General features: G+C 34.4%; 1 protein-coding gene across 5 annotated transcripts in view; it reads right to left on the bottom strand.

Annotated features, from left to right (window-relative positions):
• Positions 1–230: 230 nt before the first annotated feature.
• The window catches only part of LOC115244047, a 55916-nt gene continuing 31925 nt past the window's right edge, over positions 231–24221 (bottom strand). For 4 of the 5 annotated variants that reach the window (XM_029821419.1, XM_029821422.1, XM_029821421.1 and 1 more), the window contains exons 3-6: positions 21920–22168; positions 8762–8975; positions 4275–4409; positions 231–3768 (exon numbers count right to left, since the gene is read on the bottom strand). In XM_029821419.1, coding sequence (XP_029677279.1) covers positions 3540–3768; positions 4275–4409; positions 8762–8975; positions 21920–22168 — 827 coding nt within the window. In that variant the 3' untranslated portion in view covers positions 231–3539. The remainder of the gene's footprint in view (positions 3769–4274; positions 4410–8761; positions 8976–21919; positions 22169–24221) is intronic. The other variant, XM_029821420.1, reaches the window with a different exon arrangement.

The following is a 24221-nucleotide window of genomic DNA, read 5'->3' as shown; positions in this document are numbered from 1 at the left end:
TTTTTCATATGTATTATAAAAATTTATAATATAACAAAATAACATATACATATGTTGTTACATACAATTAATATAATCATTATAAATTTAGAAGTACTTAAAAATTTGTATAAATAAATTAATTATTTTCTTACAAAATTTTTAAATTTAAAAATTATTATTTAACGTTCACTTCGATACGTACAAAGATCACTGCTGTAAAATATTGGATATTTGAGATATCCGTTTTCTTATACTTCCACTTTATTATTTTCAGTTATTCAAAATACAATTTCTCATTAAACTCATTTCAACCAAATTAAATTTCGATCTTGCCATTCGTTACAGTTTCCCTTAATTTTTCTCCACTGTTCTTTTTCGCGATTTAGCGCAACACGAATATCTCTATGATAGATAGATTGTCAAAAATTACAGTCGTTTTGCCAGTCCTCGTTTTGTCCTGACTCAACTAGATACTAGTCGATACTTTGATTAGTTCTTCCCGAAGATGCCCTAATTTTTACCCGGAAATATTAAATCTTCAGTCGTTATTTCTCGAAAATTACATAAGTTATTTGATCGTGTAGAGGCGTATATGTAAATTCACAAGTAATATTTCAATATGTGATAAATAATTCTCATGTATGCATCTGTAAATCCATCGGTAATATTTGACATAATAAACAATTGAATATACGTAATGTTTTTCAAAAGCAAATATTTAATAGTCGTAAAATATGAAAAATTTGTCTGACATGAAGTGTGAATGTCTATGTGGTATATTTTAAAGTTAAATAGATTTAACAAGGATTGATAAATGTTACAAGAAAAAACCGTCAATACCGAGAAAAAGGATGAATTATCGTACTATAGATTGTGAGGAATCTTTCTACTATCATATCGGAATCCATCGTATTATCTTACTAGCATACCAGCATACCAGAGCGCCAGTTAAGTGTCTTTCGTTGAATCAGTTCGAACGACTCAGAGATAATCCGTCCGGACTAAAAATAAGAGTATCACTTCGATCCTGCGCAAATTGAGCCGAACATCGGCCTTTATAGACGAGTTTGAACGTCTGCCAACGATTTACATGGCTTGTCTATTTAGTTACCTATCTGCCTACCTGGATCAAAACGGAAATCTCCGCCGCTCTCGCGATATCGATTCATCTTGTGACCGACATCGGAAATTCGGGGCCACAAGAGAAAAGACGGTTCGTCCGCTCAACTTGCCTTCCTCCCTCAAGCACCAAAGACCGTTCTTGAAACATCGAAGTCAGCGAAATATTTAAGATGCCTCGAATATATAGAATACCTACCCAGGGAAATACAAAGTCAGCCTAAAGTCGATTCTCCAGTCACTCTCGTTCAATATTTTTCAAAGGCCTATTTTACATCGCTAATAAAAATTGGGTTGAATTAAATTTCTAGATTGTAAAATAAAATAAAATAACAAAATGTAAATCTAATTGTTCAGTGATTCTAGATTGTTGTTACGAAAAATCTAATAATCCATGAGACTTTGTTTCAGCGTTGGAGAATAAAAGAGGGTGAATTCGCAAAAAGTAGAAGATTCGGAATAATCTCAACCTCTCTCGCTTCGTTGGATCGTGTTTCCCGCCTTAAAAGGACGTGCTAAAATCGCGCGCGAGGATATCTTAAAAACTACTTTTGGCCAGAAACGCGCGCCGTTGCGACGTATAGCTATTGGATCTCTGTGATCACGAGAGCTTGCTGCTCCTCTTGGCGATGTATATAGGAAGGGCGTATCGTCCGGCGCGAGTCGAAAATAACTGAGACTTAATTAATGCATTTAATTAGTGCGAAACCGTGCTGGGTGTCTTTCTCTGCCAGACGTTAACCCTTTCGATGCGCGGAAAAAGGATGCCATGAATTTTGATGTAGCGCCGAGATTAATTCTTGATGCATAAAAGGTAATCATGTTCGCGTGCATGATATTAATTTGCAAACATTTTGACAGAATTAAATTTTTAACGGAATACAACATTTAACAACTTAATTATCTGGATACTTTTAATATTGAATAATTTCTCTGACATATATTTCAATTGCAAAAATTATCTAATATGCAAAGAGAAATAACACATGCGTAGATCATTTCTTTTTTTTATATGGCATCGAAAGAATTAACGATGTTTGAAAAATTCGATCCGTGTAAACTACATCCTTTTTATCGTGATCGCAAAAAAAAAATAGAGGTAGAGAAAAAGCACATCGATAATAAAGTCTGCAAAGATGTTATCAGAATTCTATTTACAAACTGTGAAAATATAATAATCCAAATCCAATTTGCCTAGAATAATTTCGGTATCGTCTATTGCAAAATGCATACAAATTTCATTGCATATATGAAATTAATATCAATAAACTTATTAAGTTTTTAACTAAATAGCAAAGTTACACAAACCTTCATAATTTTTTATACGTTCTTCCAACGTAAATTTATTTACTTATCAAATCAAGCAAAGTAAAAATTCTCCCTGTAGTCCCGCTGTCTATTACTCTTTATATACGAATTTAATAATTTTCTATACATATTACATCATATTCTGCGGTACATTTGTACTGCGATGAACATTAATTTGTAATTTTTGACTCGCATATAATTCGTAAAATATTCGACGTAAAATTACCGGTTCATATAGCGATCAACGTGTGCATGTTAAATAGCACCTTTGATCAGTACTGCACGTTGAATCTCTCTAGATCATCAATAATGCATAAGAACGCTCTAATAATACAGCGAGCGTAAATCGAAGCACGTACGGGTTCATAGTTCGGAAATGTAAAATTTCTCCCACGTCGTCATTTTCATTTCTGTTGAATACTATGTACAATACGGAGAAAAATTTCCACCATATACTCATACACACATGCACACGCACAATTTATAATCATAATATTCTCCCAAATATTCTCAAATCTCATGTGGCAAATTATCTTACGATTTAATGATGAAACTTGCTATCGAACACTAAAATGTGGAGACACTAAGCACGGTTTCCAGTCGAGATTAATATTGGGCATCATCTCCGCACAAGCAGCGATGTTCCGTAATGATTCGATTATATCGATTCACGAACGTCGTTATTCGAGCGAGATAAGAGACAACCGGTCGTTTCACGCGGCCACTCTCCTAACATCGGCCATAGTTTAACTCTCTCTCGAGATCTCGCATCTACAACGATCAAGCTAACTATATACGTACGAGGAGTTAGTCAAACTATGGTTGATGTTATATGACATTAACGGGTCATCAATCACTCGTTCCTTAACGAGCCAGCCAGCGTATTTATGACTGATTGCGTTACTCGTGCGCTGTACGTAAAGATTGTGCCCGATCGGAGGCGTGATGCGAACTCACGAGATTAATTAATTCTCAGTTACCCGGACGATCACGCGTTCGCCCGTCATCATCGTCGTCTTAGTCGGAAATGTCCTCTCGAAGACGAGCGACGAATCTTAAATCGAGAGCGGTGCCTCGTCGCAACGGTGTACGAAGCCATGCTGCTGCTGCTGCTGCTGCAGCAACTGGGGTCATCCGCTGGTTTGCTCGGGCAGCAGTATGCTGACGGATTTGCGGTTCGCCGTGGAGACGGCATGATGGTGGTGATGGTGGCCGCCGTTTGCCGCCGCCAGGACGGACGTCGGTGGCGGCCGATGGGATGGCGCGACCACGCGCACCTCCGGCCTGGGGGAGGCCTCCCTTAGAGGGCTATCGACGCCCACCAGCTCCTCGGGGTTCGCCGCCAGCGATGCCGACGTTCTGCAACGACGACCGCGAAAGGCCGTTCGCCTTGTCAATATGCGGATTCGTCTCGGCCGCGTGAAACCGTCAGTCCATAAGATAAATTCGTATTCTTTGTATCATATTATCGATATCTGGAAGATCTTAATTTTGCGTATTTATTTCTTTTCTAGAATGTCTTAAAATATTTATTATAATTTGTTTTATTTCGAATTAGAAATAGAATTTCTCAAAAAGTAAAGCAGTGCGCGCGGATTCTTTAGAGCGATCTTACGGACTGAAAGTTAAAGGACAAGACGATAAAAAATTCATGCATTTTATACTATATAAGAATAAATTGAATTACTAAAACTTACTTAGGATTTGTCGATTAAATAAAAATTGGCTTTATATATCAAGTATTTTTCAACTGACACTTGAATCGGAAACCATTTTTGTTTCTTCGCAGAGGCATTTTATTAGTTTCGCAAAGTATCTCAATCGTTGTTTATTTAACGCCAAGTAAACAAACAGAATTCACTTACCTATGCTGCGGGGGCGGCGTGGGTGTTCGCGACAGAGGAAAACTGGCAACTTCCCTCGTCACCGAGAGCGACCGGATCGATCCGAATGTTTGGTCCGGCGATAAATTGGCTCCGACGGTTTGCACCATGCCGCTACTGGAACATGGACATCGGTTAATTGCCAATTAAACTGTCCGCTATACATGCATACGGTGTCGCTTTTGTCTAAACTCTTAAGTTTTCTCCGAACGTCTCTCTTCAAGTATGAATCAACATCAGCTTTGTTCTTGTTTCTTTAGCAGAAACGTGAATTAATCACTTGTCTGTACTGTTCAGACTAAGAGTGGACTAACAAGGGAAGTTCGGCAACCCGTAAACTCAAATAAACTTGAAACTTTACATAGACATAGATTTTATGGGGGTAGAAAAACCCTTCTGAAGATAAACTAATTCCTTTAATATTCTCTATTATCTTCGTTAAAGTTAAAAGAATTAAATAAGAATTACTGCTGCTTTTGTAAGATATAAAATAGTTCAATAGCCTTTAAAAAAAAATTCAGTTTTTAAGAATTTTAAAAGTCTTAAGTGTACACTTGATTATTTCTTGTTCTGAATAGAATTATTTCTTGTTTCAGAAGAAAATTTAAATAGTACATAAATTTTGAAAAATTTCAGAATAAAAAAATATATTTTAAACACTAATACTGATGTTATCAATCGTTATAAATAAATGGAGCAAGTAAAAACTTACAACAATAACAGTACACGGTTTCAGTCCGCTGCAATTTGTTCTAGTGTGTCAGTCTTCGATTAAGTATATTTAATGATCGCGTAGTGACGCAACGAATCCGTTCTTTTTCTAACAGGTCTTAAGAACTTTACACTTTGTTGCCTCGTACCAAGTTCTACCGAATCGTTACGGAGAAGCAATTAATGTTACACGCAAGGCGTTATTAATATTAATCTTTCTCGCATTTGCATCGAATAACATTCCGAACTGTGTTATTAAATACAACTTTAATTGCGTTATTAATATGATAGAAAAAGTCACGTTATAATATTCTATGATTTATAAAAAAAACTGTGATTTATTCTCCTTGATATTAAACTAATTCTTCTCGCAGATGTAAAAAAAATTACAGATTTTATCGATATGAAAGAATACGAATATATGACTCAGCTCTTCGAATAGATGAGAGGTTCGAGAGAGTGCAGAGAAAGATTTGCAGGCTGACATTTGAAAAGTCCCGCATATGTTACAGCTTATAACAGATATATGGCTTTTACGCGAGTCATCTTTCTCCCTCTCCCATTCCTGTCATGCCGTTACCATTTGTCAAGAGACGAAAAGCCTCCTGGATTTGAGAGCGGAGCAAGAAGCTAATCGATAACTTCGATAGGTATGGGTTATAGATATGCCTACGCATTCAATTTGCCTCTACACGCGAAGCATTTGTGCCCTTCGCTGACACGAGGAACGTCTCGTTTCTGTCCCACGCTCTACTAAAAGTCGCAACACTATTTTAAGATTTAAAACGCGACCGCGAGCGCAAAGATATAAGAGACACGATTTTTTTATGGAATATCCCTAAACGCGATTAAAACGCAAGATACGCGGAAAAATATGTTAAAGATCTCGCAATTAAGAGAATGAATCATAAATGGTCCGCATTTATTTGAAGAAAAAACATGTATATACATTTCTAATTAAATTGAAACAATTCGATCAATTCTTTGCAAAGATATTTACAAATCTTTTTAGTCTTTAACGCTAAATATTTCGCTAATTAAATGTGATTTTGAAGTTCTACCAAATAATTGAAACTATATAAAAAGAACAGATGTGATACCTCTTGTTATTAATATACATATATATTGTTAAGATTAATTTACAAAAGAATTAATTTTTCTCGGACATTATATGAATATTTTTTCGTTAAAATAAAATAAATGTTAAAAAATGTAGAAATTAAATTAAGAAATTTATATATGTATATAAAGTTTTTATATAAAGATTTATATACATATAAAGTAAAATGATTCATCTCAGCGCCCTATATAGTTCTCGATAAATGAGACGAGCCTGCTTATCTGATTGTGAGATAGATTCTGGCGCGACTTGCTTTCGTGCCGCGGGAATTCGTGAAACGATTATCGGGCCGAAGACGGAAAATAGTTAGTCAAAGTGGATGATTATCGATGTCTTGGGCGCTTCGGAAGACGCCATGAATTATTCATTCAAACTCGACTGAGCACGTCGATGGATGTCGAAGTTATATCTGACAAACTCGCTATTCCGCTCACGTGTGGAAATTCGCGAACTTTTCGGAAAAAGCGGTTTTCTCAAACAAATATCTGATAGATGAAGGTCTTGTCTCCTGAAAAGACCTCCGTCTCTCTCTCTCTCTCTCTTTTCTCGAAAAAAGGAAAAAGAATAGATTATAAATACAAAAGTGTAGTTTTGAAAATCGAAGCAACCATCATTTTAGCGAAAATTAAAAGCAGTTTATTTATAAATATGTAGACAGATTAAAAATGCTTTGAGACTGAAACACACAGGATTTTCGAGAAAATTTATGAAAAAAAATATTCGAAATCTGACCAAAGTACCTTAAACTAAGCTCTGAATAAAGCTTACTCTAAATTGAGCAAAACAATTTTATCTCTTATATGCGAATAATAACATTTTATATATCGCAAAAAAAGAATCTCTCGCGATTTTTATTCCACTTATCTACGGTAATATGTTTATTCCAATTTATGAGTCAACCTTATAACACCACACCGTATAAAAAAAAATACATGGTAAACACAGTGTGTTTATCACGCTGCCTTGTATAACCTTGAGCAGCATAAAATATTTTCTCACATAAAAAAATAACGAAGGGACTAAAAAGGATTTCTCGTATATATCATCATAAAAACTCCATACTTTCTATATAAGTACAAAAGCTCGAAAGTTATCGTTCTTCAGGATTTAACTTCATGCATTTAAATCAAAATTTATAAGTATAAAAACACACATAATACTGTTTTTATAGAGTTTCGATATCACGTGATGGCTTTGAAAAATTTCTGTTTCGTAATTTATTAATAAGGAACGTCATGTTGGAAATAATTATAATCGTTGTAGCGAGTATAGAGGATCACAATTAAAAGTTAACACATCATTATTCTGTTCGATCGTCAAGGATCGGACGTATCATTAAAGTTATTGATAATTGGAGGAAAAGAAGGGTAGAAAAACTTTTAACGAATCGACAAGTGTTAAAAAAAGAACTTATAACGAAATGATAACTTTCTTAATACTTTATCGTGAAAAGTGGCATCGATATTCATTAGCTGAAATTATGTGCCAATGCAATGTTAAGCGCAACGTTAGATATACAACCGCGTTTAAAGCTGTTTTCATTTTTCATAATGTTAATTGTTATCACATCGTGACACGCGATAAAAACGGTTGTATAAAAGAGGCCTTAGTCATCATACCTTCATCGATCATCGTGCGACATTGTGCTTTCATACCAAGCACAATAATATTGCTATCACTACGTCTCTGATCTCAAAGAAAATGCAGTAATAAAATAAATTCCATATATTTAAAAAAAACAACATTTTTTCATATATAAATATAATTGTTTAAAAGCAGATATACAATCAAATATATCATATATACAAATATTCTTTAAATGCGTGCTGTAATGAATAATTGCAAATGTTTATCGCGACAGAAATTGATTTTACTTAAATAATTTTTTTTTATATAATTATTATGGAAAAAACACCTGTCTATCAAATACATTTTTAGAGACGAAAATTAGGAGATCGATATGATGATTGACGTATGTATATGATAGTAAGATATAATAATAGATCAATGACACATTAAAACATCCACGACTATAAACTTTATACGGTTACCGAGCTATGTTTGTCCCACAGCTGGATATAGTGCTCCATAAAATATGTATGAAATTTATTTTTAGCGAACGTGGCCTTTACTCGAACGACAGATGGTGTCGTTTTTACATTGAAAAAGAAACACTTTTTGTATTGTTTCGCAAAATTACAGTACAAGGGGCTTTCAGTATTGCTAATTGATTCTCTCAATATTTCTTTCTTCTACACTCGATGATTGATCCAAGATAAGTAACTAATAGCGCAAAGTAACTAATTCTGAATTCGCTAAAAAAAAAGAAAATAAACTTAAAATTGCATTAGAATAGAAAATGTAAATGAAATATGACAGAATTAAGACAAATACACGATGTTTCTCTCTCTCTCTCTCTCTTTAAAATGTGATGTCAAAGCTTAAAAAAGTGTCTTCTATCTTCGCACTCAGTATAGTAACATTCAGAATAATTTATATTTTCCATTATAATACATAATATTTGAAGTTTATTTTCTTAATTTTCCCGAGCTTAGCATTAACAAATAGAGTCTTAGTATTAGGTACATAAAGATAACGTAAGTGAGATATATTGAAAAGTGAACCGCTTTAAACTTACCTGACGGAGCCCGAAGTCACCAGGAAGGGCATGGGGGTCGGGCACGGACTCATAGGCGAGCTACTCACGGAGCTGCGAGTGCTGCTCAAAACAGAGTGCGGACACTGTGGTGGACCCACGTGTGGTCCTCCCATGCCGCTTCCCCCTTTGCTAGAAGCACGACCCTTCAGACACGGGATCTTCGGCCATCCACTTACGTCCTTGCCAGATACCCCTGAAATAAACAATACACGTTTCCGGTTATTTCAGAAGTAAGCGCCGAAAAAAGCTGATGAACCAAAATACACGTGCAGTGAATTGTTGAGAAACGTCAATATTTTTCAAGTCTTTTTAATGATTTAAAGCTTAAAATTTTTTAAAAATCATGTGCAAAGATGAAACTAAACGAAACATCTAATTTTTCATTTAATTTGAAGCGACGAATATTTTTACAAAGAATTTTAACGTATTTGAGAGAATTTATCTAAAAAATTAATTAATTCTCTTTTTTAGAATGTTATACAGTTGCAAAAAACAAAGCATGTAATTAATTGAATTTTCAACTATAAAAGTACTAGCTATAATATATCCATCTTTAAAATATCATTCGATGACTTGGGAGAGAGAAAAAGAGAGCACACTATTATAAATATAAAATAAATAACTCTATAATAATAGAAAAGATTTTAATTTTTTTCCTAATAACTTCATTCAAAAATTTCGATAGTAGAAGTTTTACATTCAATTTCAAATTATATGTGTGTGAGTAAGTACCGCTATTTCAAAAGTAACGAACATATGGACGTTACATTTATTAAACAATGATTCTACATGCAAAAAAATGACTTAACAATAGCAGCTAAATTTCAGTAGCTGAATCAAACTTAGCTGTAAGAGCTATCGCCTTAGTGTCATAGCTAAGTACTAGTTATTATAGGTAAAAAAAATTCACTGTGGCATGAAAATTTATTAGCTGAAATTGAAAGCGTATATTAACACGAGCAGCTATAAAGATAGCAACCGTACCTAAATTTCTTACTATGCGCATACATTGCGGAATATGCTTTATAGCTAAAACATTTAGCACGCGCAGCTAAGTTTATGGGTATGCGCGCGAATCTTCGATTCACAATTGTTTAATTGTTTCTGCGACGCTGTCATTGACAACATCGACGCGTTAAAATAGCTAAAAAAAAAAAAAAATAGCTAATACATTTAGCTTGGGCAGCAACAGTATTAGCTGTCCTTATTTTAAGGACACATTTTAGCTATCACAGCTATATATTAGCTCCTGTTGCTAATCTTTTTTTTCCGTGTATGTTACTTGAAATATTCATTAAAAATTTCCCGACATTAATGAAATTCCTGTTGCTACAAAAGAACAATTTTAAGGGAGAAAAATATAAAAAATAATTATGTTATCATGGAAACTATGCGTGTTGCACGCCCGCTATATGTACTATATTAGAGTCGTTGCGCTCCTCTCGTACCGGCAACATTATTGCAGCGCCAAGATAATGCGACATTTAGTATGCAAAGGGAGAACTTTTCCGACCTCTTTCAAATCCACTGCCATTTGAATATGCACGTTGCTTGTGATTTGACGAGGCGATACGCGCGTAGAACGTCTCTCGGTCGTTTAGATTTCCGTTAAGAGATAGGAACCGAACGCGCATTAGCAAACAGAACGATCAACGTATACAGGGATAACTAGATCAGTTCTCTCTATTTGACATTCGTAGCGGCCAAAATTGTTTCAACGGATTTTAAAAAACACACTTGTTTTTATTAGATAGCATAAAGAAAATTGCGAGCATACCAGATATTGTTGGACGTATTTAATGCAATTACATCCGATTTTCTTTTTTCCTGTGTAACTTTTAAACATAATTATACACAAAAGGAAAATCACTACAAACAATTTTGAATCAAACTATATCAGCGATTTTTTTTATTTTAAAATCGGATGACATCATTTTTTCAAAATGTTATAATTTTGCATGGCTTCCATTACAAACGAAATTATTCTAAACAAACCATTATAAACAAAATATTTTAAAAAAATTTTATTTGTTAAAAATAAAGATGCCAAGCTCACATAAGTATTTAAAATAGATTTAATTCAGATGTTAATATTATTAAAATCTATTCAATATTGATAAAACAAGTTCTTAAAATTTTACATCTTTTCTCCTAACACACTGTATAATTTTATCAGATTTATTATTCACACACACAAATGCAGATGCCCGTTAAGCATTCTTGAAATTACATTTCAATTAAATTCCATCTGTCTACCAACGTCGATGTTGGATAATTCAGACAGGAAGGAAGCTGCTGCCCGCGGATGCAATGCGGTGGACAGCATGAATTTGTAACACGGTCGGACTCTCTCGATGAGAGGATCTGCATAACGCAAAGCAGTATAGCCGGTTCTGCAATTTCGGTCCTCCAACAATGGGAGATTAGCGTTGATAAAGCCTCTGTAGCCCCCGTGTTTTTGTTCCCAGCTATACGTTACGCGTACGAAAGCGAAAGAATGATGGCTACTATCAAATGCATGATTGTACACCATCGCAATGTCGTAATATCCTCCCGAGACAAAAAAAAAGCAAGATAGATGTGCGAACATAATGCGCAAAATCATTTTAATGCGAAAATAATGTATTATAAGTGTGATAAATATTTATATGGCAAGTTTATAATTTGTGTAAAAAAAAAATGATTTATTTATTATAATTCGTTTCCCATTAAAAGAAAAATTAAAAAAAAATCCATGAGCAATGCATTATATATAGAAGCTCTTTTGCCTCTCGTATCATGGCTTAAATTAACAAAATTCATGTCAAAATTTAATAAATTAACGTGAAATAAATAACATAAATTTTACCTTTCAAAAAAATATTACTTATATAAACTTTAAGAAAATACAATACAAAATTTAATATTGTAAAATGAAAGGTTACGGAGATTAAAGACGGATTAATATTTACTGAGAAGATATTAAGTTCAAACTTCTTGAAATAACGAAGATTATACTGACGTAGAATTAACAGAATTTAACTTCAAATATATAAAACAGTATTATAAATTTCAATAATAAAATTGTAAATTAGTTTCTAATAATTGAAAATGAAAAAGAAATAAATATCTAAAACTACTTTTCAGCAATCCAATAACAACTATTAACTTTATCATTATAAAATCATCAGTTTCCTTTGTCTAACAATTTCAATTATCTTCTCTCAACCTCTCGTCAATTCTCGTTTAAGGACAAAAGCTGCGAGCTAAATTCAATTTAGCGACGAGTATGGAAGTGTGAGTTCAAATATACGAATGTTTATGTCACCTAGTTGTCACATATAGTAGTCACACAAGGGCTGCTTAATCTCGAAGTCAATATAGCCGTCACTCTATTTCAGTTAGAATCTCCCGGCTTCGCAAAGCCGGACAATGGTAGAGGAGAATGACACAGCGGCATAGTGAATCTTATGCCGTCGGTACAAATCGCGTGGACAATAAGAAGACATCTCAATCCGAAAGTATCGGAAAACCGTTCGTCTCGAGATGAAGTCTTTAAGCGGAGATTTTCATCGCAGAAGAGGAAGGAGAGGAAAAAGACGAGAGAGGCAGCGTGGCCTGAAAGCGACAACCTATCGGAATTTGTTTCTGTCCAACGTCTTGGATCTCAATAAACTCACGACGAACCGTCAATCGATTACCCGCATCCATGTATCTGTAGATATTATGTCCCAGATTCTCTCCTTTTAATCGCAAATAACGAGAGGGAAGACAGCTGTTTCAATTCCGCGCGTTTTATTAAAAGTGATTAAAACTAAAAAAAAATTTTAGTGAATTAAATTTTAACCATTATAAAATGTGTTTTCGTGATTATATTCTGTTTGCGACACTTCTTTTACATACTTAAGTTTTTCATACACATATATGCGAACAACTACACATGATACATATAACGAAATAATCATTTTAATCAAACCTCTGTTTAATCGACAAAATTGATTGAAACAGGTCGAAAGAAGTCGAAGATTCCACAATTCGGCCATCGGCGAACAGCATTTAATTGGCAGACAGAGCATCACCGAAATTGGTGTAACCTATTTTTGGCAAAGGCCAAGACTAAATCTGTCTGGCTAACACACGTCGCTATGTTATACCGTATTAATCATTCCGTTTATCTGACTGCGCTAGCATGCCTCGCGGTGCACGATAAACCTGACCTTTCAAAGAAATAAAATATACTATCAGATCCCAACGATAGCAAATGCATCCTCGCGAAAGATCAATCGGCGTTTAAACGACGATCGGTATCTGATAAATTGCAAACCGCTCGCGGAATATGCTCGATCCTCGGCGGAGATATGTTATTAATGCAAACCTCTCGGGATCTAAATACTGCTAAAACCGCCGGTTTAATGTTTGTGTGGAATAACTACGCTAGCTATTCATGGAAAATGGTATCATGGAAAGTTCAAGAGATATTTGCTGGGATAATTAACAATTCTCAAAAATCTTACTTACGAAAATAATATGAAAATGCAAAACAAAATGTAAGCAATATTTTTTCGTATCTTTCGCATAAGTAAATACGGAAAATTAGTTTAAAAAGTAAATTTATTCTCTTTAAATATTATAATTAATTGTAAATGATTTTTTAAATATTATCGTATTAAATTAAAAGACCAAAAACGATCCGAAACGTACATTTTTATTGCACATTTGTTAATAAAATTTAACAATAATAAATTCGCGCACCAATATCCGCGCCTTGGCTCTTATCTGCTAATATTCCCACTTCATTAAATTAAAAAAGAACTTTTTTTAAACTTTCTCATATGCAAATTATCCGCTTTATATCTACGAATAAAATTTGCTAATGCATTATGTCTTATGATGTAGCCACACAATAGCCTTATCACGTAGGCAACATCACATAATCTCGCATAGGTATTATCCTGCTAAAATAATGTAATAACATAGAATCTATATATATACTGGTACACATCAATTTAATTATATCGCTACAATTAATATTTTAATTAACGCAGTTCAAAACAACTTTGTTTAATTAATGAAATATCATTATTATAGAAAAGACATGTAAAACAGTGAAATTAAATTAAATTATTTGTAATAATAAATTATAAATGTAAAGTTCCATGATAAAGCGTATATCTAATTATATTAGTTTATTTAATTCAACGACATTTTATTATCACATATCAGATAATGAGATTCATTATTCATACAATCTTCAAATTAAATTTCTCTTAAGTAAAAGCCTACTAAATCCTAAGTAAAAAATAAGCTTGTTTATCTCCTCTAATTTTTAAAGCTTAACTCTTTCGAAGAAAGAGGTCTTGAATTCTTTACAATTCTGAAATAATCAGATCAAATATTTCAGAAGGAATATCTTCGCGCTGAGAAAAGATCTCAGCTATATTTTTCGCAAATGAAAAGACGTTCAACGCAAATTATTTAACAGACCAGGAAACCTATGTCGATAAAATGTTTGACCGTTACGGTCATTCGAGACAATCAAACCACGTACTCGAGCACTTTGTCGTTATATCACTATTCTCTTTCTCGCGTCGCCTACTCTCGCCTACGAAAAGCGTTTCAATGCTTGAAGAACCGGAGAAAGTCAGACGGTAAGTCGCGTAGGTGTGCGCGTTACGGCATAGGTAGATATAGAGAAAAAATACATATCGATGCACATTTATATGTATGTATGTGTGCACGCGCGGCCATGAAAACGCGACGGCAACATCTGGCGTTTAATTGTAAGTTGTAAGACACTGTCGTCATTCCACCTGCGTTATACACATTTTTGAATATTCAAACAACCAAGTGACATTTATTCAAGTTTTGTTTCCCGCAGGCGGAAATAATTCTCGCCGATGGATCACCTTGAGAACGGACAATTTTCTACAAGTTTGTTAGTGCTGTATATTAATGGCATGTTTAGAATGGCAATAGTTTATTTTTCTTCTCAAGTTTTTTCTATCAAAAATTACAGTTTAATGCGCGTGGCTTAAATTTATTAAACTCGCAGTTGGTTCACGTGAATTCGACACACGAATAAGTAATCCAAACTATAACTTTTCACTGTGTGATTAATATTGAATAAAGTAAATTAAAGAAGCTCTCTGATCACAATAAGAATAGAAAGATCAATTATATACAGCTTAAGAGAGTTCAATTAGAGTCTAAAAGCTTTCCGACTCTAATTGGTTCTTCTATACCTACTCAAATTAATATTAGCCAACGATGATAGTTTCATAATCTGATATTATTTATATATCTGATATATACTAGGATTTTGTTAAATTTCTATTAAAACATATCTATTATAATTTTGTTTCCACTGCTCCATTTACGAGATACTTAAGCATCTCTATTTTTGACTTGAGTTAAGAAATGACAGAAAACTCTCTATATAATAATTTTCAAAAAATCAGTCTTTAAATTTATATCATTTTCGAGGTATAATAGATCCATATACATATACTAAACTATAAATGGAATATGAGTCACTCAAGACTGAATGGAATCACAATCTCCATCGTTTATGAACAGAGTGCTGTCGCGAGAGTCTAAGAAAACAATAGCCATTCTTCCCATCGGGCCTTCTTCGACGGTCGTGTGATAATAATCACCGTCGCGTTCATCTTTAACAACATTCACACGAACGCTCGTAAAATACGAAATGCGATTAAGCGAAGCGTGCTAACGGTATTATCCGGCGACGGGCGTTACCATAGCGTATTCGTTAAAATAGACGCATGGAAAAAGGGTTAAAACACGGAGAAGACTTACATCTGGGGACGGAGAGAGAGACAGATGTATAAGAAGAGGACGAGAAATAGGATTGAGGGCAACAGATGTCATGGACCCTAGGAGCTTCGCGCGACCCAGTTTACCGTGTCCTGTACGTGTAACCAGCTCCGCTAATGCCGTTGCCGAACAACCATCGACGCCCATCGGCGCTGATCCCGGTCGGACCAGCCAGCAGGCCTTTAACGTAGAATCATCCATCTAGATGCAACGGTCGTTGCCACCTTTCATCGGTGACTAGTCACTTTCGCTCGAATAATCGTTTTAATCTCGCGACATAAATGTGTATACAATATAGTGGGGCGCGAGTTAATATCTGCGGAAGCATTAAATTTAGAATGCTTATGCCTCGATTACACAAATTTCGTTACAAAATAAAATAGTAGATTTTTATATTAAAAAGAAGAAAATCTGCATTTTTCTTAGAAACAACATCATTTATAAAAAAAATTATTGAGATTAAACTATTTTTGTGAAACTTTATATATAAATTAATTATATTAAAAATAGCGTTATATAAGTCCAGCTTTTGAAAGTTTCATGAATCTCAAAAATCTTAAAGAGAAACGTTCTCGAAATTAGATTTAAAGATAAAGGAGAAAGAAAGAAAGACAGAGGGAGAAAGTACAGAGCACATTGCATTTTATATGAAATCAATCAGATACTTCGACACTTCGCAGCAGGTGCATCCAGCAAGATTAAATCTGCAATCCTGAAAAATGCATTCAATTGCATCACAAAGGTGACCCGACGGGATATCGAATGTATTTCGTCTTGCGGTCACTTCGTCTTCCTGCATCGTACGCCGTATATGCTCCGCGAGTACGTGATTTGCGTTCCTGCCGCGTGTATCAAGGTTGAATTTGTCGCAGATGTCGCAGGGCAAATTTACATTTAGATCGAGGCACAATCAATTTATAGATACGCGTCGTTCGGAGATAGCAAACGAGCTTTTCCGCTTCCTTTCCGACGACAGCGCAAGAAGATATCGCCGTAGGCGCGCGATACGCAGACTCTTCCTCTCGAGGTAAGGATTTCACGCATCGCCGAGAATATTCTCGTAGGAAAATTGCGTATGAACTTATCGCTGAATCATACTCTGCTTGTCCTCTGCAAAGATCGAATTTGCGGTGGAGTTTCCGACAACGACGAGATGAATTTATCGAAGCGTGAACGCTCGCGGAAGATATCAGTGTTAGCACAGGAGATAGCAAACTTACGAACAGTCTGTGTAGGAAATATGCAAAATATCCTATGGAATATTTGATCTTAATTTCACCGACAAGTCTCGATCAATTTGGAGTCAACATTTTCTTAACTGTCGGAGCAAAATATCAACAAACTCGTTATAAAAAAAATTAGTAAAATATTGTTTCTCATTATCATTCATATTAATATTTATTTCATGATTTAAAGATTCTAAAATCGGAATTCATATGATATTCTTAGTCAAACCGGTATTATTCGCGGCGAGATTTTTAAAAGCGTACCGCCGGTCACGCTTTCCATGCCACCACCCTAATTGTCTACATCCAGGCAAAACATCCTTACTTGTGTTTTTGTGCGACTCCGTCCGCGAGTTCGTGAGACAACCTGTATTTATCCATGCTTCGCAAAGCCAGACATAATTTCATCGTTTTGTCGTAAAGCGGAAACTTTGGTGCAATCGTTTTCGCAAAGAGGGAGGTTGTACTTCTGACGAGCGGTCGTCGTCGGAATTCTTAAGATTGATTCCAAACGCAATATCTAATGTTATTTTTCAAACAAATCAAACGTAGGTACTTATTTGAAAAAAAAGGTATTGCTGTATAATTCAAATCTAGAAAAGCCAATCAATGGATTGGTAGGAAAAGAAGTTCGTAGAGCGCAATTTGTTGAAAAATTGGCAATAAAGTAAATCGTTATCTTCTATGTTTCATATCATATATATTACATAAATTGACTAGTTTTTCTTTCTTCTTTCTCAAAAATTTTGTAGAAAATATTACAAGAGAGAGAAGAAAATATTCCGCAATAAAATTTAAACTATTGCCATTTTTTGTCGTATATATTTTAATTTTTATGCAAAAACATTTTAATTTTTAAATCTTCAATAAAATTATTATTATCTTGTTCCGCGACCAAACACGTCGTAATACATTCAGAAATCGTTAATTAGTGTAAAATAAATCATGAAATATCAAGTTTTGTCAATATTTTTTTTTAGTTGATTTTTTTCTTTTTCTCTTTTCGTATGTCTTTCAGCAATCTGAAAAGTATACGTATTCCTTTCTCTGGAAACTAGATATCATAAAACACTTTCATCTTCTTGAAACAACTTGTTTGTATGTACTTGCCTCGAGTACTTGAACGAGAACATTGCGGCCATAGTTGGTATGAAATTTCTGGAAAATGATGTCTTGCAGAGGCCGCACAAAGGGAGTATCTTACCATAGAAAAAGAAGGAGACGAGAATTCGTCCTTGGTAAAATAGACTAAAGATACTCTTTCGGCGTATATGTATACGCAATGAGATATTTATGAACGATGCTCTGGATGTGCCGCTGAGAAACGGAAATTGCATGAAAAGGAACGCATTTGAATCGGCAAATGCACAAGGAGAGAAAACTAGAGAAAAAGAAGGATAGTAACGATTCATTCGGATTAATATTAAATGGATGGAACTGAAATGTGCATGCTCAATCCTGTATATTTTTTTTCTCGAAATTTTGCGCGACGAGAAACGGTCGAGAAGATCCTCGCTGTGAAATCAATCCTTCTCAAAACGTCCTTTTATAAACATGATGTTAACTAAAACATCTTTTCTAGATGCATCTTTATCCGCTCACTGTCAACGTAATCGACAGAGTGGATTATCTCTATCATAACTGAGTGATAAAATCCAGATTAAAGAAGAAAACAATATTGAAAAAAGGATTTGAAAAGTTCGTCGCATAAAATCGAAATTGTGTTAAACAATGGTGATAAATAATTTAAAAAGTGCAACAAAACCGTAATTTTAAAATTAAGTAAATATCATCTGGGGAAAAAAAATTAATAAAATCTCGTAATAAAAAATGTCAATATTGAAGAAGTTATGCGAAAAAAATTATATTATACGATCGCACGATGCGTAAAACGCGGAAAGATCTTCAATTATCAATAATAATTTTGTTTCTTTAACGTGATCATTTTCATAATCCCGTGAATACTGACGCATTCTTGTGAAATGCAAATGTCATTAGCGAACTTTGCATCTCCAACTGTGTCCAAATGTTTGTATTCAATTAACAGAATTGTAATCCATGCTCTCGGTGATGTATCGTTGATATATATGGTACTTCGTTTTTATTTAGCGAGCTCTGTTTACAATGCAAAAAGAACGATCGAATCTGAGAGAATGGTCAGGCACGTTTGCCCCACCCTATACATTTTCCATCGCTCATATTTTATCGCGATAAGCGACATGTCATAGAATGAGAAATCCCCGCAAAACAAACTACGAATTATCGGATTGTTTTGCGTCACCGGAATAATAGGACTTCCTAGGTTTCGCGCATCGACGAAGCTTAAAAACTGCAGTTGAGCCGCGATGAATCACGGTGCGAAATGTTCCGCGAGAGTATGCAAAAATGACCTTCGACTCTAATAAGATCTTATTGCTACGCCGCGAAAGAAATTGCGACTAGGCAATCAGTCAAGTTCCTTGCGATTCAAATAAATCGTCGAGTGGAAAAACGTGTACTACCGTAAAGTAAGTAAGAACGCACGTGTGTACGTGAAAAGATTTATGAAAGTAAATCCAATCAAATTTCAAATCATTTTTCTTTAAATTATTCATGAAGTTGATATGTATATTTAATACCGAAATATTTTAAATATAAATTTCTAGCACTTATATTTTCCAAATAAAACATATACATATATTTTGTATTTAATACTTATATATTTATATGTATATTTTATTTAGAAAGAAAGAAAATATAAATACTGCATTTTAACAAACATATTACTTTCCAATAATAAAATAAAATTTTATTTTCTATAAAAATGTATTTTAAAATTCTATTTAACTTTACTAGTTTATATATGAAGAACGTTAGGTTGCTTCGTGCTTAGCGAGGGATATTCGTACGTAAACAGACTAGCTACCTTGCATTTTTTATTACCGTTGCACCGTCGAGTTCCTACCCGCAACAGCAACTGTCAACATGCGATCGTTGCAGCAACAATTCTCTGAGGAATTCGTGTCTCCTATCAAAATGTAGCCAGTGCAAGCTCTAAATTCTCCCAGAGCATTCTGAATTTTTTATATCGCGCTGCTTTCCTCCGAGCCTGGAAAAATTTTAGCTTTACTCGCAATATATATGTATACAGGGTGCGGCATTTATAGTGACGCGGGCATATTTTTCGGAAACGAAGTGAGATAAATAATTACATACTTTTTCTTAAAAACAATTATTTTTTTTTACTTATTGATTTGTCTCATTATTCTGTACATAAAAGTATTACGGTAAGATTATCGAAAACTAAATATTTTACGAGATATTTTATTTTTTATATCAAAATATGTCAGATTAAAATATAAAATAACTCAAAAAGTACTTAATAAAAAAATACTTTATTATAATGTTTTGGAAAGCTCTCGAGGTAAGGTACAAGAATATGTAATAAAAAATGGGGTGTTCCATTTAAGAGAACATCGACCACATTGACCTCACCTTGAAAAGACCACTTAAGGTCAAATCCATATTTTTATCATGTGGCCCCCTCGAAACCATGCAACTTTTGTCTGAAACATTTTTTGATATCTCACTTCATTTCCGAAAAATATGCCCGCGTCACTATAAATGCCGCACCCTGTATATATACCCATCCTATCGAAAAATAACTGACTCCATGCGCGTTCAATATTTGACCATCAAAAATTGTTCGTTTCTCCGCCAAACCGATAATCTAACATTCTGATATATTTCGTACTAAATTTTACTCTACGCGGAGCCGGCGACCGATAACTTTCAAAATCCCTATTGCCCTTCTCGCAATTCTTCGAGCCCGAAAGTAAAAAACTGAAAATAAAAAACTTATCTCTTGCTAAGAATTTACTATCATGCGATTCAAAGCGATCTCTCGATCTCTCGAACACGGAAACTTGTAGGATTCGCGATGCGCGCAACCTACCTACGCAATAATCTGATAGAGTTGTATTAGCCTAAATTCCGACAATCTAGTTAGCTACCCTACTCCTCGCCTAATCCAGCCTCGTCCTGAATTCGAATCAATTGATACGACCTGGCACGCTCGCGATAATAAGACAACACGAACTGATAGGTTTTCTAAGACGGTACCGAAGACGTAGCGTCGAAGTCATAAAATGCCGGAATACCTCATAAATCCATTTTATCACGGTCTATCAAATTAGTTGTCGCAGTATAATTGATATGTTACTTGCTTCCAGAAATATTTACAGAGATTTAAGTAACCAAAATGATATCGCTAACAAAGTCAGGACAAATAATCATCAAGAGCGGTGATTTAAACAAGTCGGCCAATTGCCGACGAGAGACATTTTAACGCTAACTATTGCGATTGTAATATGGCCTGACAACGCACGATCTTTGCACAAAGGAGATATATACCACTTAACTACAACTTTGAAAGAATATCTGTAAAAAGTGTAATAGCATCGCGTGACATAACGATAATGACCGGCGATACTGTCTGGAGAGCAATGTCGAGATCTTCTCGAGAAGCATTTTAGCGGCTATTCCGTTCTTTGAAAACGTATCATCGAAATTGCAGGCGCGTTTATGTACGGATACGAAGGAATAATTGCATACATCAAATGATCGCATACATAGCAAGTAAGTTCTGAAAAAACGCGAAACAAGTTTCGATTCTCACGCGATAGTGAGAATCATACTTACGTATTTTGCTTTTAGAAGCGTGTCGATATATTGGCGATAATGGCAAAAGCAAATAACGGAAGAATTTTTAATAGAATGTAATCTTATTAAGCAAGTATTAAAATAAAAATGATAAGAATATTGAATAAACAATGGGGGTTATTAATAAAATAAAAATGAATTTATAGATTGTTCAAAAATAATAATACGCGAAAGATACGAGATTAAGCCAAACTGAAAACAAAGAATTTTGACTAATCGTAAATTGAGGTCGCGATTTTTCTTCCAAATCAAATTGCGATATAATATCACATAAATTCAGATTAATCGACTAAATAATCGATTTAATCTAAAATTTTCTTTTCCTTCTATAGTTTAGAAAACACTGATTTACGCAGAAAGTGTTAAAGACCGAGTAACATAATTGAGATCGACTCACCAAACATCTTGATACCCTGAACTGGACTAAGAGGGTAGAAATCCCCGTGAAGCGGGCAATGGAAGCCCACTCTGCGTTCCCTTCGTCTGGCGCGTCTTGTAAGCATGCAGAGCAGGACGCCAAGGGCAAGCATAAGGGCGCCCACAACTATGCAAATCGGCCCCAAGATACGGGAATTGCCAGTAAAGGCGATGCGCGCGGCATACGAATTCTTATCCTCGTCCTCACCGGGACCGCGATAAGACGCAGCTGCAACAAATAAAAAGCAATTTAAAATTAATCGCAAAAATTGATTATCATATACCTAATTATCACGTACAAAATTCTTTTTTAAAAATATTCTCTAATATTTTTCGAGCAATTATTTTTCACATTTTCGAGTAGACGAAGTATTTTTAGCAGAAACGACATAAATTCTCGCGTAAAAGTACATTTTAATCTTATTAACAATTTACGCAATATTCACAATTAAAAATAATCTGCTTTTGTTCCTCTATTGTTAAATGCGCTCTTAAAAGATGATAGTTGTTAACAATGAGAGAGTGATTAAACGATCTAGGTTATTCAAACACAATCTCGGCCACATTGCACTCGACTTTCGCGAAAGTAAAGCTCAGAGTTTAGCGGATAAGGCTTTATGTTCTCTTTGCGTGTTTCTCGTACAATACCGCGGAATCGTTTCGTATTCCGTAAAGTTCCGTAATCGTTGGTCCGACGAGGTTCGAACACATTCGCATTACTATGCATATTGATATGCAAATGCATAAACTTCTCTAGCAAAAAATTTTATGTGTCCAAAGGAAAATTCTTTAAGAATGTAATGACACCTGTATTACTTTCGCTAATCGTCAAGTGAGAATGTTGAGGCATATTTAAAGAGAAAATGTTCATCTGTAAACGAGCAGCAGAAATTATGAACATAAATACATTCGCCATGAAGGGTTTGCCTCCAAGCATATTTTAATCGATAACGCCAGCAAAACGCTTCATAAACAATCGGCAAATTCGATAAATATCTCATCATTTTTTTTTTTTTTAGAGATAAAACAAACAAATTACTACATAAATACAATAATGTGAGTAAAATAAATAAAATAATTAAGTAAAATAAATAAAATAATTATGAGAATAAAATAACACAAATACAAATTTATCTGAAATTCCCTGTATATGAATATTAATTCTTTTTTTCTTTATATCTTTTTTTTGTACTATCATTATAGTAACAAGAAATTTCTTGAGAAAGAAAATCGCTGTACGAAAATTGCATTTTAAAAGTATAGTGAAAGTAATATGTGAAATAATGTAAAAAGCGATTTAAAAAATTACGCATTTCAAAAGAAAAGGCAGGCATGAATAAATATGTATCACATCCGCAAGATTCTCAACAGTATCTTACGATCCATTCAGTCCGTAAGATCGATTTTTCCCATAATCAAAAATAAAATCCTCCGTTCCACTTGACTATCAAAAAAGACTCGACTCAGACACGATAAACGTAACAAAGACATTAACGCAGCATGAGTAAGCGATGAGCCTAGAGGGATATCTAGAGTGTCCGAGAGGAAGAGAGACGCCTAGAGAAACAACGAAAGGGAAATGGGCTACAGGACCGGTCTTGACGCGTTGACGGCAGGAAAAAAGGAGGATAAAAAGGGAGGGACAGACCGGTTTTGATAAAATCGGTTGGTAACAACACTCGGCATCCCGTATATATGAAGAAGCGTGGCCGAGAAGTGACAGAGTGCGCGATGCGAGCAGCCAGCTGTTGCTTGGCGAACAGTCCAAGCCTTCTTGCTCTTTTTCTTCCGCTTTTTCTTTTTTATGATACGAAAGCTATATCTATGGTGCTCCGAGGTCAGCGTCCCGACGCACATGGATTGTAGCGCCTCATAAATTAATTCAACGAGAAAGAACGGCAAGCGATCTTTCGCCTTCGAAAAGAGAGAGAGAAGCCTTGAAAATCTTCCGCGTATTAATATATTAGCATTTATTAATATTCAATAAATATTGAAATTCACTTTTTAAATTCCGTGAAGTTTAAAATCAATCGATTGACTCACGCATGTTGTTTCTGGATATTAATAAGATTAATATATAAAATAATGTGTAATATATAAAAAGTAATATAATATAATATATAACAAATTAATATAAATTCATATTAATATATCTTTATTTACGAAAAAGATTTCCGAGATTTCTCTCTTGGTTTCATGAAATTATTGTCTAATAATATATATTAATATTGATATCAAAATTTTCAAAAACATAGTAGAAGCAGAACAAACTTTATATAGCT

The sequence above is a fragment of the Formica exsecta genome, unplaced genomic scaffold (assembly GCF_003651465.1).
Source record: "Formica exsecta isolate Colony F162 unplaced genomic scaffold, ASM365146v1 scaffold79, whole genome shotgun sequence".
Taxonomy (NCBI): domain Eukaryota; kingdom Metazoa; phylum Arthropoda; class Insecta; order Hymenoptera; family Formicidae; genus Formica; species Formica exsecta.
The sequence above is the reverse complement of the archived record's forward strand: the minus strand, read 5'-3'. Positions and strand labels throughout refer to the sequence as shown.